At 40.4% G+C, this 13,225-nt stretch overlaps 1 protein-coding gene across 1 annotated transcript in view; it reads right to left on the reverse strand.

The window, feature by feature from the left end:
- FAF2 (Fas associated factor family member 2) overlaps positions 1-13,225 on the reverse strand; it is a 71,702-nt gene that overhangs the window by 3,883 nt on the left and 54,594 nt on the right. Inside the window, exons 5-10 of the mRNA XM_010846591.1 lie at positions 11,099-11,237; positions 9,388-9,473; positions 9,198-9,289; positions 7,131-7,308; positions 6,001-6,172; positions 5,259-5,402 (exon numbers count right to left, since the gene is read on the reverse strand). Coding sequence (XP_010844893.1) covers positions 5,259-5,402; positions 6,001-6,172; positions 7,131-7,308; positions 9,198-9,289; positions 9,388-9,473; positions 11,099-11,237 — 811 coding nt within the window. The remainder of the gene's footprint in view (positions 1-5,258; positions 5,403-6,000; positions 6,173-7,130; positions 7,309-9,197; positions 9,290-9,387; positions 9,474-11,098; positions 11,238-13,225) is intronic.

Below are 13,225 nucleotides of genomic sequence, written 5' to 3' on the forward strand. Positions count from 1 at the left end.
ACTGACACTATAAAAATGTACATTAAATTTTCATTCAGGCTCCATTCAAGTACTGGCAGTTGCCTTTTAGAGCAAAAGCATCCAGTTTAGAATTGTGTGTTGCATTTAGTAGCTGTCACATCTCCTAAGTCTGTTCCTTTAGCCTGGAACAAATTTTCAGGATTTCCTTAACTTTCATAACCCTGACACTACTAAAGGTTTCCGGTCAGTTTTTTGCCTCTTAATTTGTTTATCTGAAGTTTATTCATGATTAATTCCAGTTATGCATCTTTAGCAGGAGTGTTATAGAAATGATGTGATCTACTCAATGCATACTATTCAGGTGGAGTATAATTTCAATTTGCTCTATTACCTATGATGTCCACTGTGATCACTTGATTAAGGTGGGACCTGCCAGGCCTCTTCACTCTTAGTCTTTTCTCCATTGTAACTAAGGAATATTTCTTGGGGAAGTACTCTGAAACTCCAGGAACATTCTGCTCCTCAAATTTTCTTCAATTTATTAACATAGAGCCATGCTTCCCTATTTTATTCAATAGGTTCTTATGCTCAAACTGTCTCTGACCTCTGAGAAGCCCAATGAAGCTGGCTTCTGTGTATTTCTGACCTGTCTCCGATGTTCTCTGAATAATTTCTTGCTTTGTGGCACAAGGTGTTACAGGCGAATCTTGTATTTTCCATCAAAGCCCTTAACTTCCATAAGCCATTTCTCCAAGGAGCCCTAATTATTCTTTTTAAAAAATTTTTAAATTTTTGGTTGCACTGGTCTTCATTGCTACATGCTTTCTTTTGTTGTGGCTAATGGAGGCTACTCTCTCACTGCAGTGGCTTCTCTTGTTGTGGAGCACAGGCTCTAGGCCCATGGGCTTCAGTAGCTGCAGCACTCAGGCTCAGTAGTTACGGCACAACACACAGGCTTAGTTGCTCTGCAGCATGTGGGATCTTCCTGGACCAGGGATTGAACCCACGTCCCCTGCATTGGCAGGTGGACTCTTTACCTCTAGACCACCAGGGACATTCCCTGGTTCTTCCTAATGGACAATGGCATTTAAAAACCATGACCTAGGGAATTTCTAGGTGGACCGGTGGTTAGGATTCCATGTTTCCACTGCAAGGAGCACAGGTTCAATCCCTGCTTAGGGAACTAAGACCTTACATGCTGCATGATGTAGCCAAAGAAAGAAAAAAATAAGAAAATAAATAAAAACCATGATCCAGGTACTAAAAGTATGTTCACTGCTACTGGGGTGCTGATGTTCCTAGGCACACTCTGTGGAGAAAGCTAGGCAATGTGTACATACATATACACATCTGTATCTTTATTTCCCTCTATATATGCTGAATGCTCAGAGTTGATTCCTCTTTCCAAATGTACACCCTCCTTACCTGGTTCTGGCTTTAATATCTACTCCATTCCCAGGCCACCTGGGCTCTGACTTCTTTGCACTGGGTGTCCCCACAAGTGGATACCTCCTTAACTTGATCGAGATCAGGACCAGCACCCTCCATGTGGACCTCTCCTCTGAGAAAGCCCTCTTACTCTAGTCTGGCTCTGACAAGATACAGGTAAGTTCTTATTTTCCCCTCTCTCTTAACTCCACCCATTAAGAATACACACCCTGGCTGATCTATGGTCCTATTCATCTCATATGCCATTTCTTTTTAAAAGATATTTATTTGGCTGTGCTGGGTTTTAGTTGTGGCACGTGGAATCCTTAGCTGTGGAACGTGAACTCTTAGTTGAGGCATGCAAACTTTCAGTTGCAGCATCTACTTCCCGGACCAGGGATGGAACCGAGGCCCCCTGTGTTGGGAGCATGAAGTCTTAACCACTGGACCACCAGGTAAGTCCCTTTTGTTTTTTAAACAAGTATTTATTTGGTGGTGTCAAGTCTTAGGTGTGGCATGCAGGATCTTCACTGTAGCACATAGGAACTTTTCATTGCAGTGCGTGTGAGCTCAGCAGTTGTGGTGCGTGGGCTTAGTTGCTCCTTGGCATGTGGGATCTTCTGAGACCAGGGATTGAACATATGTCCCATGCACTGGAAGACCAGGGAAGTCCCACATATTCCATTTCTAACAAGACTCTAAGGGATGTGCTATGAAGGACACTGCGTTCAGGTCCCTCACAAAGATCAGGAACACACTATTCAAGTTACACTTACTTTTTGGAGGGAATCTATTTCTATTTCCTTTTTATTCCACCTCTCATATAAGTATATTCCCTTTTGGTGAAGCAGTCCTTCCTGCGTTTGTCTTAACTTAAACTTACCTCTTTAGAATTCTTAAGGGGCTATAGCTACAAATCCATTTAAAGAGTAAGTTCATTTTCCTCTTATCTAATCCATTCATGATTTTACCAACTTCTCATATTTTGGTCAACCTTAATAATTTTCAGTTCCCTTCTGTCTTTGCAATTTCCATTAACATTCATTCTCCTTTTCTTTTCTTGAGATGCATCAGTTAGACTTGCACCAAGTATTCTTGGTATGAACCCAGTAAGGGTTTTACAAAAGGGCAAAACATCTTGCTCCTTTTTCAATCACTGCTTGATAATACTCAACACTAATACAACACTGGCATTCTTTATCACTGGCAATGCCCTAAAACCATCAAGAAACACATAAAATCACTCTAGAGGTGCCTTTTGGTTCGTAATGGATAGAAAAATGAGTTCTGGGCTGAGTTTAATTTGGATTCTCTCATATGCATTTATTTAGGAGAAAGTCAGGTGCCACTTTTCTGCCCACTCACAGAAGCTGGAGATTTTTGTACATTTTATCCTTTTTTTAATCCTAGCATTTAATCACTGTCAAGAGTTGAGTATCATGTGCAAACAGTGCATTTCATGTAACATTCACTCATCCAGAGTATGTATAGAGGGTAGAATTCACAGGAAGATCACAGTCTGTGAGGGCACTAAAAAACTGTAACTCATTCTTCAGCTACTTGCTATTAACACTACGAATGTTAAATGAAAAGCCAACAGGGCCACTATACCTCCTGCCACACTTCTTTCCTATCTTTGAGCCCTGTCCTCATTTCTCCATCTTAGTTTTTATTTTTTAAAATAACTTTTAGTGTGAATCTTTTTAAAGGCTTACAAGGATTAAATATTTATTAACAAAACAAATTGGTTGGTTACCCTTTAACTAAAAGTCTATTCTATTCCACAATTCTAATAGACTTTCCTCTAAAACTCTGAGGAGAGCAAATTTTGGTTAGGCTTTTCATATATGTAATGAGAGTTTGGGGAGTAAAAGCTCCAGAAGAGCTTGGGCATACTACAGGGAAACTGTTAGTCAAGATGGTTGCAAGCTAAAACCTACACACAAAACAGCAGTTAGGAGACACATCAAGGCAAGGGAATGAACATATAGTAACCATCTACAACATGGTAGGTCCTGTTTGAGGCTCATTCATGTTATTCCCAAATAAAATACCCGAAGTTAGGGATGAAGAGTACCTTCCTCCATATAAATCAGTATATAAATGAGAGAGAGAGAAAATGGAGAAGCTATTTATTTCACCAGGATGCCTCACAACGTTTTACTGTGAATTAGCTCTTTGAATCATCTTAACATTCTTAGTAGTCAGCAAGCTCTGTGAATTTCAGAACCAAACTTTACTCACCTGCATAACTCACAGGGTACCCAGCACAGGGCCTAAAATACCTTCAGTTTAATGTTATCAGAGGGCAAGTCATATTTCCATTGTACATTTGCGATATATCTGAGGCCCTCTAAGAGATTCTGTAACTTGCTCAATGTTCTCCAATTAAACAGAAATAAGTAATCAATGTGCCACCCAGCCTCACCTACCCACAGAGCAGCCACATTTCTATTATGCGGTTTGTTGTTGTTTAGTCACTAAGTCATGTCTGACTCTTTTTCAACCCCATGGACTTTAGCCCGTCAGGCTCCTCTGTCCATGAGATTCCCCAAGAAGAATACTGAGGTGTTTTGCCATTTCCTGCTCCAAGAGATCTTTCTGACCTAGACATTGAACCCAAGTCTCCTGCATTGGCAGGTGGATTCTTTACCACTGAGCCTCCATGGGAAGTCCAATTACGCAGTTTACTCCTGATTATTTCAAGGGATCAGGGAAATGGCAGAATATAGTATGGTTGTAAATTTGGAAAGGCAACATGCCAACACAATATAAACATAAAGGCAACATACCAACACTAAATATAATATAATTCCTTCTGATAAAAAACATAAAATATAGCATTTGAATGTTTACTATGAACCAGGCACAATGTTAAGTACTTTACATACGAACTTAATTCTAATTATCCTACTACAGAGTGACCATTATACTCATTTTACAGATGAAGAAACTGAGGCGTAGAGATTAAGTAAACTCACCAAGGAGAGATATCTATTAACAACAGAACAATGAGAATTTGCTCCTCATTCTGTAAGACTCTGTCTGTGCTTTTAACTACATCCCTGCTGTCACTTTAGTTGTGTCCAACTCTGTGTGACCCCATAGACGGCAGCCCACCAGGCTCCTCCGTCCCTGGGATTCTCCAGGCAAGAACATTGGAGTGGGTTGCCATTTCCTTCTCCAATGCATGAAAGTGAAAAGTGAAAGGGAAGTCACTCAGTCGTGTCCGACTCTTCGCAACCCCATGGACTACAGCATACCAGGCTCCTCTGTCCATGGGATTTGCCAGGCAAGAGTACTGGAGTGGGGTGCCATCGCCTTCTCCAACTACATCCCTATGGAATGACAAATACTATTTACCTATGGACACCAGCTATACAATGTAGCCCTACTACATGGGGCTTATGGGTTAACCTGAGAAGAAACAAACAGTGACAACTGCATGAAAACTGCACATGCACTTATATCCAGTTGTGTAATTCCAGTCATTCTAGGGCCATGGGGATAGAGCCTTTTCTACACAGCAAGGGGTGCTGATGGGATTCTGAAGCCAATGAAAGCCGAGCAGCAAAGGAGAGTCTCCCACCTCCAACATCCGAGTCTTCTGTGGAACTTCTTGGTAAGGTATCTTTTCTTCTTGGCAGAGCTCAAACATGACATAATGAATCTTAATAACTGCTCTGTGTTGGCAGCTAGACCTGAAGGAACCTACAATAATTCAGTACCCTCTTCACTCTCTGTTCTACCCCCTTCCTCCTCTGTTCATTAGAGCAGCAGATAAACCAACAACATTCTTGAGAGTCCTTAAAAGCTTTCAGATCTATAGCCCAGACATTAACACTTCACACAGTTGAGGCAGTCCTTACTGTTAGAGACTGTGAAAAGTGGAATCGTCTCTCTACTCGAGAATCATTGGGTAATTTGAAAATGATTTTGACACTTTCAGGGTCATCAGGGGAAGGCTCTGGGGGCAGGCACTCCAACTTCCTTTCCTTCTCCTCTTGTAAATTCTGTAGAGACACAAAGCAAAGGTGAGACTATGGTTCCAATTAGGGAACAAGGAAACAAGAAATACAATCATATCATGTAGGTTTACTGGGCAGTATCAGGAAAAAAACTTCTTGGCAAGAGTCAGAAACACCTTACTTCAAATTATATTTATCTGATTGCACACCACTGCATCACATATATTATTTATTGACTATGTTAAGGTATGCAACTGTTAGAAAAAAGGGAAGGACTAAAAGACACTGGCTATAATCAAGCAGCAATATGCAATGATGAAACAAGACCACGAATTAAATGTCAGATGACCTAACACTGGTACTTGAATGTTTAAACACTATTGCTGTGAATTAGCATATTGAACTGTTTACTATCTGTTTATGCTTCCTTTTCATGGAACAGAGCTGTTTTACATAACCTTTATACTTACTCTTATATTTGTTTTAATAAACTTAAAAAAAAAAACTTTTTGTGAAAAATGTAGTAAACACTAAAACGGCATGGAGAATTTAAATCATTCACAATCCTATCAACTAGTGTTTTCCTTTCACACTTAAGAAGAGAGTGAGTCTGGGAGTCACCAGAAGCAGACAGGCTCCTCACCCGCCGCCGCCTCTCCTCTGCCAGCTTCTGCTGCTGCACCTCCTCCTCCTTCCGCCTCTTCCGTTCGCGCTCCTCTCGCTTCTTTCTCTCTTTCTCCTGGTCAGCTCTGAGAGAGGCCAGGTAGGCCTCATCCTGCTGCTGTCTCAGCACCTGGGTCTGGTTTCGTTCTTCCCTGTGGACAGATCAAAAGCACAAAAGGAAAAGATAAATCTCACAAAGCCCTGTGTTTCCTTATACTGAAAATTTTTTAGGGGGTTAAAAAGGTTGACAATCTGGGCAGAAGACTATTTCATACTATCATGAGAGAGTACAAAGAAAGCATGCAGAATCTAAATGCACTGTCTCTTGTCTTAATTTGGCAGAAAAAGAAATGGCGAGTTTTTCCATCTCTTTTCAATTTTTCATGTAAAACTACCCTTTCCCCCCAATCCTAACAGAAGTAACTCAGTATTATTACCATCAAATGATCATCAATATCATATTTTATAGGTAAATACCTTCTTGGGTAACTGCATTTTTATATATGTTGCTTTTATAAAACCAAAAAACCACACACATATTTTAGCAGATTTGAAAAATACAGAAACTCAGAATTCTATTAATCAAAAAGGAAACACTGACATTTTAGGATATTTCTTTTTCTCTCTGAAAAATTGGGTATGTATGTAGAGTGTTGTGTGTCTGTGTCTGTAAAATTAAAAGAAAATATCCCAGAATGTTAAAGTGGTGGTAGGATTATGAATTATTTAAAATTTTTTCTTTGTGCTTTTCTGTGTTTCCTGAATTTTCTACATTAATTTCTGTATATTATATGATGGCAGGGCGTGGGGAGTTATAACCATTCCTCAGTTTTTATATTTAAGTTCTTTATATCATGCTCAGCTATTTTAAATGACATGATCTGTGATCTTGAGCACAGTCTTATCTTTATTTTGAATGACATCTCCAAGAACAAATGATCTGATGGAGTTATTTAGGTCAAAGTATCAATATATGAATATTTTAACATTAAATGGAGAAGGCTTTTGAAGTTGCCTAACACAGAGAAGAAGTCAGGATTTGTGAAGCCCCAGGTAAGGCACCCACATCTGCAGCTGGTCTCTCAGTTCCAGAGAGGAACTCCCCTGTACCTCTCTAGGCGTTCAGACACCAGGTAAGTCTGATTTGCATCCATGATAAATGTCAGCTGGTTAATGAGGTCATCAGGCTGAATGAGGCCTTCTAGACGTCCTACCACAGTCATCCTCCGATCCTTCAACATAATCATGGCCAGGAATGGATAGGTGTTTTCTCTTAAAGCCTGAGAGACTGACAGAAAGAAGATCCAAAAAATCAAGGGCAGGACTTAGGGATGAAACAGATTAATTCTTAGAGTTCACACAACAAGCAAGAGATAACTGCTTTAGTCTCAACTGGGAAACAATGGAGGTGTCATTTATTCCCTGCCTACCTTTTTTCCTCTTCTAGTTTCTCAATCTTTTTGTTGTTGTTGTTGTTATATATTCGTGTTCCTATGTCCAATTAGTCTGATTAGAGTAGGACAGGCTTTTCTGGTGGGGTGTGGTTGTCATGATGATGCTAGAGCAGGCTGCAGAGTTCAAGGATGATGTCTATTTGACAGAGCAAAAAGGATATACAAGGACTCTGCTGCTGCTGCTGAGTCTCTTCAGTCGTGTCCAACTCTGTGCGACCCCACAGACGGCAGCTCACCAGGCTCCCCCGTCCCTGGGATTCTCCAGGCAAGAACACTGGACTGGGTTGCCATTTCCTTCTCCAATGCATGAAAGTGAAAAGTCAAAGTGAAGTCGCTCAGTCGTGTCCTAGTCTTAGCAACCTCATGGACTGCAGCCTACCAGACTCCTCTGTCCATGGGATTTTCCAGGCAAGAGTATTGGAGTGGGGTGCCACTGCCTTCTCCACAAGGACTCTGGCTACTGCTTATTACAATAATCTTACTTTGTGCTGGTTGGGGTCAAGCCTAAAGAGGCCAAGGCTGCAACTCTCCAGTTTTCTGTTACTGGTGATGATCTAAACCATCATCTTCCCTATCTTTTGTTCCTTTTATCCAATTCCTTCCTTATCCCCTTTTCCTATGTCCCATACATGCTACCCAATAAAAAAAGGGCTAGCTTTTCTATTCTGAACAAGCTTAGAAAGTTGGTCCTCCAAATAACCAAGATTTTACCATAACAGTTTTACCTTATGATTTGAAAAGAAGAGATTTTAAGCTTCTATAAAAAATACCCTTAGTCTCCTTCTATCACTGGTCATCTCCAAAGCCATATTAGAATGTCAAATATGCAAGGACTTATCAGCTGTTTAAAAACCAATTAGGAACAACAATTCGGATTCCAGGATGCAGACAAACCACCTACTGCATCTTTGGTTCTCAGGATTTAGCACAGAACCTGTATGCCAATATATACTCAAAAGTTGCTGAACAGAAGTAGCTGCAAAGTAAACTATGTTTTCCTTCACTAGATGCCCTTATATCTTATGGTGGTTTAGTTGCTAAGTTGTGTCCAACTCTTGTGACCTCGTGAACTGTAGCCTGCCAAGCTCCTCTGTCCATGGGATTCTCCAGGCCAAGAATACTGGAGTGGGTTGCCATTTCCTTATCCAGGGGATCTTCCCGACTCGGGGATCAAATCTGGGTCTCCTGCACTTTAGGCATATTCTTTACGATTGAGCTACCAGGGAAGCTGGTACATCTTACACTGACTTCTAAAGATATTTACCTCCAGTTAAGAGTTTGTTACAGTCAGTAAAGATCTGAGCTTTCTGAATCCCTATGGGCACTCAACATACTAGAACAACTATCTCACTGTGTAAGAAGCTCTGGTAAAATTGCTAATGACAAGAATAGACTCTGGTAAAAAGCCCACTAAGATTAAAGACAAGTTGCTGGCCAGGACTGGGTATTTTAAAAAACAAAACAGGTTCTGGCAATGGTTAACTGTAATAAGTGGGCTAGAGTCTGACAGACCTGAGCGTGCTCCAAAACTTGCTAACTGTATGATTGTGGGCCAGCAGCTTCAACACCTAAACTATACAGTGGAGGTAATACAACCCCATCTCTTATGACTGCTGAGAGGTTTGGTTGGCCGAAGAATAGTCATGCGATAAATGGCGTGTCCATCCAGATTATTTGAAAGATATTCTAACAATTTCAATGAGGGAAAAAAAAAACAACTTACCTCTGTATCCCTCAGGTTTGTTTGTGGAGCATGCCCAGAAGAGCATCCTAGTGTTTATTAGTGAAATAACTTCAGGTGCACAGAGTGTGTTGCTGGGGAGAGGGATGAAAATGACGTAAGAGGAACTTGCTTACCACAACTATCAGCAGATAAGATCAGAAAAGAGGGAGAAAAAAAACAATCCACTTACCGACAGAATTCATCAGAGTCCTGGTGATCATCTCCATGAAGATAAACCAAAAGAAAGCGAAGCTCCCGTTTGGCATCATTAAGTGCCTGTGAGAAACAGAAGATCACTAATTATGATGATGACTGTGCCTCAAGCTTTTAATTAGGATAAGGGTCCTAATGGATACAGCTATGTATTTAGGAACAAAAGAAGAAATAAGGAAAGAAGGGAAGCAAGAAAACCAGAAAACTCCTGGGCTTTTCTATCTTCACACCCCCGGCATTCCTCTCCCAATAGAAAGTCCATATGCTAATACGCTCCAATGAAAAAGTTTTTAGTGTTGTTAGGATTTAAATTGTATTAGGCAAGTGAGAATAAATAATAAGCAGGCTGACAGAAAAAAGCCCCATGTAATCACAGAAAAGTCAGCTGTTCCCACAGTCTAAAGGATGATAAAAACAGGAGAATCTGACCTGAATAAGGAGACGAGAATTTTGCCACTTGATAGCTACAGCATAATAAATACTGTGAAGATAAGCTAGATCCCTGGCCACATGCCAAACAGGGATGAGAAAATGAGAGACCCAAGGGTATTTTAAAGAGCATGAGTTTTAAAAGATCTTCAAAAACAAGGCAAGTATCCCACATTCCTGTGTGTGCTTTTCCATTTGTAGACTCCTAGACACATTACAATTCAGTTAAGGTTTCCTGAATGACCAATAGTGGTCTACCCTCAGGATCACAGCGAAGAGGGTATATGAGAGGACCCATCTCATTCACGACTGTATCTCTAGCACTGAGCACAATGTGTGGCATATAGTAGGTGCTTAAGGCTTACTGAATGGGGTGGGAGCAGCCAGTGAGAAAAAACAGATGTGGGAGAATCAGACAGGAAGCCAGAGTCAGCATTTTTCTCCTTTTCCAGATAGATTCAGGAATCCTGGAGGCTGCAGAACAGAACCGTCCTTAGGCACATGCCCACCGTGTGCTTATACCTTGTTTTCTGGTGAAGTGGGGTGTGCCCAATACCCAAAGAACTCCTACTAATCTTCGCCCCTGAGAGATAACAACAGTCAAAGGTGTGTGTTGCTTGGGTTAAATGAGATGTGCTGCCTTGAGTCTATGGTCTATGCCCTTATTCAGTTCTGTGAGGGATCCAAGAAGACTTAGGCTTTGCCTACAAGGAGCTTATGGTCTGTATAGGAGATAAGACATGAACACAAACAACTATAAAATAAGGAAGACTGTGAAATTGCTATAACATTTAAAAAAAAAACACTATGAAAATACAAAAGACTATTTTAGTCTATAAGTAGGCAGGGTAGAGTGCAGCAATCAGGAAAGGTACAAGAGGGGCGAGACACGAGCTGGTAAAGGATGGGCAAGATTCCAGTTAACAAAAATGTGAGGAAGGCATTTCAGATAGAGGAAACAGTAAAGTAAAAGCAAAGGCACAGAGGTGGGACGTTACAAAGTGTGTTAAGGGGATTGTTTAGCTGGAACCTAAGGTACAGGAAAACAAGTTATGCAGGAAAGACCTCAAAAGGAGGTTGGGATTAGATCAAAGAGGGCCCAGCTAAAGGGCTTGTGTGTGTGTGTGTGTGTGTATGTATAAGCCATAAAAAGTCATTTAAAGTTTTTGAATAAAAGAATAACATGATCAGTGCTGGCCTATGCTTTGAGGATAGAACCATATCAATAAATTGGCATCTATATGGTTTGTGGCACTGACCTGGCTGTATGTTCCCAGGTAGAAGACAGGGTGTGCCCTCCCATATTTCTCTTCAAAAGAGTGCATAAATGAAACAATGTCCCCAACGGGATCAGTGACCCGGTTGCGAGGGTCAGGCCGTATAAAACGAAGAGCAAACCTGGGGAGGAAGGAATAAATATCACATGAATCGGCTTACTGTAGTGCATATGGAATAGGCCAGTTTGTAAAGATTCCTATACAGAGCCACAGGCATGGCAGCAAGGGGAGGTGAAACACCTCTGAGTGGACCATCAAACCTGAGAAGACAGTCTGGCTCAAAAGCCACAAAGCAGCAAGTTGTGCCACAGCCTGTTTAAGAAGAATGCAAACTACTAGGATTATAAATTTCAACACTGGCGTAAACAAATATTAAATGCTTTTTGCAGAAAAATTTAGGACTAAAAAACTGGGAAAGGAAGACCCAATATCCACAAAGGTCATGAGTCAGGCTGTGCCCTCAGACTCTTGTAATGGCACTGTCTAAAACAGCCAAGAGCCACCTATGGCTATCAAAATTACCAAGAAAATTAATTCAATACAATAAAAAAATTTAGTTCATCACTCACAACAGCCATATTTCAAGTGCTCAATAGCCACATGTGGCTAATGGCTTCCACACTAGACAGCGAAGATACACAACATTTCCATCATCACAGAAAGTTCTATTAGACAGTGCTGTTCTAGAACAGAGCTGTCTCTTTCTGATTGTTCTACTTGCCTCTCCCTTTCCTTTCTGTTCTCTTGGAATTTTGAATTATGAATCCACATCCCCAAACTATTCAGATTATGGACAAGAACTTCAAATCCAAACTTGCACTCATGATTTACTTGCTTGTCAATGGGGCAAGTAAATTTTGCTCAGTGATTTATGGTTGACAGCATCCACAGAGAAGTTATAAAATTGATCTAGACAACACTTGGCCAGAGTTGAAAACTTGGCAGTTACTTAAGTTTAAAGATGGTACATCTGTTTCTGAAGAGGCCATCTTATCACATTTGTATAGTACCATTTATTTATCCTTTGGGTTTCCATAAAAGGCAAAGGAGCAGGGGCTTGATAAGTCAAGGTGCTACATAACGTTAAACAAGTTGCTTGGATGATACAGTTGCATTAAAATTAGTAACACATGCCATGCATATTTTTCCCCAAGGAAGTGAACAATATTCATATACTTGAAGAAATTTCAGCACAGAAAAGCTAACTACACTATGATACTCTCCTTACCAAATACTAAGTCAGTTCTTCATCCCCTTAACAAATTCCCCATATATACACAATGTCACTTGGAATTTCTCCTGAATAATCAAATCTAACTCATTGACACAAACATTCCAGAGCAAATTAAAAATAAAAGAAAGAAGCTGTGTATGTGGAGGAGTGATTAGAAATCCTTAAGATTAATGTTTTGATAATTTTCTCTGAAATCAAGTATTTTAGGATTATCTTATTACTCCAAGTTTTCAAATTTTATGAATGAATGGATAAAGGTTTTAATTATTTTTTGTTGTTGTTCTTTCTCATCACAATATAGTCCAATGGCCAACACAATTTAGGACAATTAGCTTAAAAAAAACAAAACAACAGAGATATCAACTCCATCTTCATTATGATTTTAAAGATTTTTACATGCACCTCTGAAGCTGGTCGGTCCATACCTTCAGGCTCTGTTGCCTAGAGTAAGGCAAAGATTAGCCTGTATTCAGAGTCAGGTACAGGTTGCGCTGTACGCATACAAGGCTACATTTGTTGGCCTGGATGCCCATAAACATTCTAGTTCTCCATAAAGATTAGGTGTGGATTCATCTATTACTGAGTTCCAGATCAGACACTCAAGTCTGATGTGCACCTTGGGTCCCCTGACATTTTCCAATCTTTCTGCAACTTCTTGTGCTGAGCTCTCCAAACGGTAAAAGAAGGAAGTGAGAAGAAAAGTGACGGTGTGAAGCAAGGGTGTACACACGTGTGGAAGGGTTATAGTGCCAGCAACCTATGGATTGCCAAGACAGAGGGAAATGTACAGAAGGGGTGTCTAGAATAGTGAAACTGTTATAGGAGGAATCTAGGGAAAAATGGGTCATTTCAGAGCAAGTCAATCTGTTGGAATT

This window comes from Bison bison, unplaced genomic scaffold, assembly GCF_000754665.1.
Source record: "Bison bison bison isolate TAMUID 2011002044 unplaced genomic scaffold, Bison_UMD1.0 scf7180017864238, whole genome shotgun sequence".
NCBI classification, from domain to species: domain Eukaryota; kingdom Metazoa; phylum Chordata; class Mammalia; order Artiodactyla; family Bovidae; genus Bison; species Bison bison.